This window comes from Ranitomeya variabilis, chromosome 2 (genome assembly GCF_051348905.1).
Source record: "Ranitomeya variabilis isolate aRanVar5 chromosome 2, aRanVar5.hap1, whole genome shotgun sequence".
Taxonomy (NCBI): domain Eukaryota; kingdom Metazoa; phylum Chordata; class Amphibia; order Anura; family Dendrobatidae; genus Ranitomeya; species Ranitomeya variabilis.
In genome coordinates, this window is record NC_135233.1 from 143,831,012 (window position 1) to 143,837,123 (window position 6,112).

Genomic DNA, 6,112 nt, shown 5'->3' on the forward strand with positions numbered 1-6,112 from the left:
AGTCACAGGAATGACTTACCCATGGCAATTCTGAGATATACGTTTCTTTTTAGTTGTATTATTAATTTATATATTTATTATTCCTGTTAGTTTAGTTACGCAATGAACTATAATGCAAATTGCTTGTGCACCTAAATTTATCTCCAACTCCGATTCCCCGTCCTATTCATGCATTCAGAGGTCGGGCAGCTGCCATGTCATGCCAAAGCTTCTTATTTGTTTTACGTTCCAGGTGCAGAGGTGGGAGGCAAACTTTGTAAAGATGGCTAATCTCTCTATGGAAACTACACTGCCTTCTATCCCGTGCTCCTTAATAGCTATTATATAAATAGAAATAAGAAAGGATGAGATTTCAACTGGTGCTGAACCCAAACTAGGACAATGGTGAGATGGGACAATCCGCACAAGTGTCCTCACCACTTCTCTTCAGATAGATACTATGAAAAGTGACTTTATTGTCTGAGAATCTGCTGTTCTCCAAATATTATGTCAGTCCTATTTATCAAAATCTTTTCAGAAGTTGCCAAAACAGAGGAAAACTCAAAGTATTTCTATAGCAATTTTTCTATTTTGTTTAATGGGGTTGTCCACATATAATAATCTGTTGTTGTTGTTTTTTCTCCAGTCAACAATGCAAAAAGCAAAAACTCTGGGAAAACGCACAAAAACAAGCCCAAATTATTCTACCATCACTGATCTCTTCAGTATACTTAGGCTCCATGTTGCGTTGCTATATACCGTACTTATACAGGTGTAGAAGCATTTTTTTACATATTGCTAGAACAAGTGCTAAAAAGTCTGTTCTGGATATCATGGAAAAATCACAGAAAAATTCCAAAATTTACAAAAGTTCCATCAACTCCAATGGTTTGGCTACAAAGTGGTCACAAGATTTCACTATTCAATATGTAGACCTGATGAGACTGATGTATTTACTTAGAAAATTCACTGTCAGAAAGGCTACATACAGCTCTGGCAAAAATTAAGCGACCACTGCAAATTGTTCAGTTTGTCTGATTTTTCTCTTTATAGGTATATTTTTGAGTAAAATGTAAATTGTTCTTTTATTCTATAAACACTTGACAACATGTCTCCGAATTACCAAGCAATAAATTTTGTATTTTTTTTCTGCAAAGAAAAATGGTAAAAAAAAAAATAAATAAAAATACCCAGTGCTTTCAGACCTCAAATAATGCAAAGAAAACAAGTTCAGAATCATTTAGAAACATCAATACTAATGTTTTAACTCAGGAAGAGTTCAGAAATCAATATTTTGTGGAATAACCATGATTTTTAATCACAGCTTTCATGCGTCTTGGCATGCTTTCCATCAGTCTTTCACACGGCTTCTGGTACAAAAATGTAAGCCGTTCTTTGTTTGATGGCTTGTGACTATCCATCATCCTCTTGATTACATTCCAGAGGTTTTCAATGGGGTTCAGGTCTGGAGATTGGGCTGCCCATGACAGGGTTTTGATGTGGTGGTCTCTTAATTTTTGCCAGAGCTGTAATTCTAATATTAAAATGAGCATCTTATGAATCTAACTGGAGCTGGATGCATAAAATACACTTTTAATATCAGGCAGTCAACTTTCAAAAAGGATTATTATACAGCAGCTATTGTGACAGGGATTTTCTAAGTAAGTATATTGGCATCATCAGGTCTAAGATCTATTTGATAATGCAGGCCACCAAATTATCAGGCCAAGTGCTATCAAGCAAAACATTGGCTCGCACTCTGACCAATGTTATTCTATCGGGCCGTGCAGGTCAGATTTTATTCTCAGATCTACTAGGTCCAAGGAAGAAATTGCTGCGTCTGAGTTTGATCCGATATTGAAATCGCACTCTGCATGCAGCTCAGCGACTCCGCGGAAAATATTGGACTGCATTTGGATGACATCTGAGTGCAGTCTGATTTTCACAGACTGACAGAATGGAGAAAGTGGAGACATTTTTTTTCTCCATCTTCTCTTCATCCAAGAATATTGGATCACACCATGTTCACACACTGATGAGAGCCTGGTCAGTGTAATGTGCCTAATCGACCCAATTCTGTCAGATGAGAGAATGCACCTGCCCTTATACTGTGAAATTTGGTGACTGATCTGCTTTAACATTTTGCCCTAATTTTGTATGATTAATATTATTCTGCAAGAGACTATAACAAATGTGGACATTACTATTGTTAGAGACGTGTATAGGCCAATGTGAGTGTCTGTAACCTGTGCACCAGGATGATATACATCATGTAACTAACGAGACTGGCTCATCCAATATGCACGACCATAGTGGTCAGTAAAAGGCATGATTCAGGAATATTTTTGGGGAGGTTTCCACTGCGCACATTTAATGGTCAGTGTGAAGAGGATTAATGGCTGTGATCAATAGAGTCATGGAAATAACCATAAACCCCACCGTCTCCACCACCCCTTTATTATCCATTAACCTGCAGCCACATGCACACATTACTATGCTGGAGCCTGAAAATGCAAACTCAGCATCCATCAGTCACTTCGCACATTCCCTCCTCATTTTACAAGCAATTCCTTAAGGAGCAGAAGCAGCAAGTTTGTAAAACTCCCCTCTGCCTTCCAATTAGCCTCTGTGCTCCGAATAGGAAAATGGAAAATCACTTTCAATCCACTGTAGCATGTGCACAGCGGCCGGGTGAGCGAGGAGAAGGGTGCGGGAAAGGGAGGAGATGGGAACATGGCCCAGAATAGAGGGATGCTCAGCATCACTGCAGTGTGGGGAGAGCGGAGCATCAGTAAGCAGCTCCCATCCTGTGTGCACTGCGGTACAGGGATCTGCTGGGTACCACACCATGGACAGACAGCAGCACAGGACCTCACTGCCAGGCATTGTTCTTAGGCTGGGATCAGCTTACCAGACCTGAGGGTCGCTACATAGATATGTGATAGATAGATAGATAGATAGATAGATAGATAGATAGATAGATAGATAGATAGATAGATAGTAGATAAGATACATAGGTAGATAGATAGTAGATAGATAGATAGTAGATAGATAGATATGAGATAGTGTACTGTAGATAGGAGATAGTGATAGATTGATAAATAAATACATAGATTTGTGATAGAAAGATAGATCTATAGATAGATAGATAATAGATAGAAATGAAACAGATGGATAAATAGATATGAGATAGACAGATACTGTACTGTAGATAGTGATAGATTGAGAGATAGATATATAGATAATAGATAGAAATGAAATAGGTAGATAGATATGTGATAGATAATAAATAGATGATAGATAATACATAGATAAATGATAGATAATAGATGATATTGTACAGTAGAGAGTAGATAATAATAGATTGATAAATAGATACATAGATATGTGATAGATAGATCCATAGATATGCAATAGATAATAGATAGAAATTAAATAGATAATAGATAGCGATAGATAGATACTGTACTGTAGATAGTGATAGATTGATAGATAGATAGATAGATAGATAGATAGATAGATAGATAGATAGGCAATAGATAGATATATAGATAATAGATGTGAGCTAGACCATGGTGGTACCATGTAACCAGACTGAGCAGATCAGACATCCACGTGCTTTAACCTTCAGGGTGTGGAGACACTGCTCAGGCAGGAGTGGCTGGAGGAGGTAGACAATGACAAGTCAGCGCTGCATTCAGGATAGCTGGCCGCAGCCCACAGCAGTGAGATCTACTCTCCAAGGTTCCTCTCCGGAACTCATCTCTATAATAGACGCCAATTCCCGGCTTACACATGGCTGTGGATTAGGATAATGTGATTACCAATTTTATGACTGCAGATCTGATCATTGCGCACTTGGCACAGCAGGATCCCATGCACAGGCCGGCCATGCTGTACTGCACGCCACCCCCTATTAACTGTACAGTGTTTCGCCTTGATACAATGTCAGGAATGTACACAATGTAAATAACCCTGATTTCACGTTATGTTGTTTAGTTTCTAGGATAGTTCACAGCTTCCTGCCCCCTCATCAGTGTGGGACATTAATGGGTGCACAATAAAGCAAAATGAAAATCACTGCAAACAAATCGCATCCATCTATCCGATAAGGAAACTATTTGTCCCATGTGACTGCGAGGAGCATTCCTAGGCTTGGAGCGTTCCTATACTAAGCCTCGCGTCTACCACTCATTTGTTCTATGCTTGGAACTATCCTAAACCGGTACCTGATCTAATTAGTATTACACACTTTTTTACAATCCTTTTAAGTATATCAAATGAATTTTACATACTATATATTTGGGATAATGAATTATGCAATGGAACTTGGCATGGATTTAAATAATAATATTGTTTATTTATATAGCGCCAACATATTCTGCAGCACTTTCCAATATTTCTTGTTATATTTTACATTAATGATGTAAATGGTAAGCAATCATGGATACATTGTCACAATGCCACTTGCAGGTGTGGCGGGTACCAGGATGCCCGCCATGTGATCTCCTACTGCTTTGTGTGAGTTCACTGCAGAGGAAGACAAGATACAGTAGACCATAGACCAGACCAGGGTGTAACCTGTAACTTACCTTGACATCACCTGCCATGTAGACCAGGACCAGACCAGGGTGTAACCTGTATCTCACCTCAGCATCACCTGCCATGCAGACCAGACCATGGTGTAACCTGTATCTTATCTTGACCACCTGCCATGTAGACAAGACCATGGTGTAACCTGTATCTTACGTTATCATCACCTGCCGTGTAGACCAGAACAGGGTGTAACCTTTATCTTACTTTATCATCACCTGCCCTGTAGCCCAGAACAAGGTGTAACCTGTATCTTACCTTGGAATCACCATGGTGTAATCTGTAGCTTATCTTGGCATCACCTGCCATGTAGACCAGACCAGGGTGTAACCTGTATCTTACCTTGGAATCACCATGGTGTAATCTGTAGCTTATCTTGGCATCACCTGCCATGTAGACCAGACCATGGTGTAACCTGTATCTTATCTTGGCATCACCTGCCGTGTAGACCAGACCAGGGTGTAACCTGTATCTTATCTTGGCATCACCTGCCCTGTAGACCAGACCAGGGTGTGACATGTATCTTATCTTGGCATCACCTGCCCTGTAGACCAGACCAGGGTGTAACATGTATCTTACCTTGGCATCACCTGCCGTGTTGACCTCCAACTCTTGACCATCTGGCTCCTCTTGCCCCTGGTCAATGCATTGCTCAGCCTGCTCTTCTGTAGGCTTGTCTGCGACCTGTTCTGTAGAAGTCCCGGCTCCCATGCTGTGAGCTCTTCTCTTTCTCCAAGCTCTTTGACTTGTATTCTTCTTTAAGATAACAGAAAAACTCCTCTGGGAGCAAATCTACTGTACAGAAGTGAGCAAAGACTTTTTATCATCTGAGAGGATAAATTTCCAATATGCAGTGTCCAACTACAGTAGAGGTGTGTGTCTGCCTTCACTGACTCCTATGGATCTGTCCGAAGGCTGCTGTTATTGTTAAGTAGCTCATCCAGTACCAGATCCAGGAAAGCGTTCCTCTCAAGTTGTAAAACGCAAATGCTTTCTACCCAGAGCAGCCTCCAGCCAACTATCTTACACTGTCTTTTTTTTCGTTAGATGACAGCCTCTCCTTCTATTCCTCTCTTAAGTCTTCCCCTCCCTCTCTCTTTCTCCATCACATGAGTCTGGGATCAGACACGCCTTGCAGTATCTAAACAGTCACAATAAAAGCAATGGGGACAGGGGCAGAGGGAGGAGCACTGGCACCATCCCAAACCGAATGTCTTCATATACAGAAGCAGGACCACAGAGGAAACAGAATGGAGAGAACCCAGAAGAACAGTCTAGGTGACTCTTACCATAAAAACACAATGATGTCCGTTGTGCAATGTATTATCAGCTCAAACGTTATCAAGTGATCTATTAATACTTTCAATTTTTGAAGAAAAACTACTTTATTGAATGAGGCAAATTTATGATTACTGTGTTGAATTCAGAATGCTTAAAACTAGATCAGACAGGCAGAAGATGCGCCAAGATCTAGAGGCGGTGGGCAAAAATTCCATCGATTTATTGCGGCAAAATTTGTATTTTATCAACATACAACTTA

At 40.2% G+C, this 6,112-nt stretch overlaps 1 protein-coding gene across 1 annotated transcript in view; it reads right to left on the bottom strand.

Annotated features, from left to right (window-relative positions):
* AKAP12 (A-kinase anchoring protein 12) overlaps positions 1-5,689 on the bottom strand; it is a 226,705-nt gene extending 221,016 nt beyond the window's left edge. Inside the window, exon 1 of the mRNA XM_077283049.1 lies at positions 5,152-5,689. Within this exon, the coding sequence (XP_077139164.1) occupies positions 5,152-5,283 (132 nt within the window). The 5' untranslated portion in view covers positions 5,284-5,689. The remainder of the gene's footprint in view (positions 1-5,151) is intronic.
* Positions 5,690-6,112: the final 423 nt, after the last annotated feature.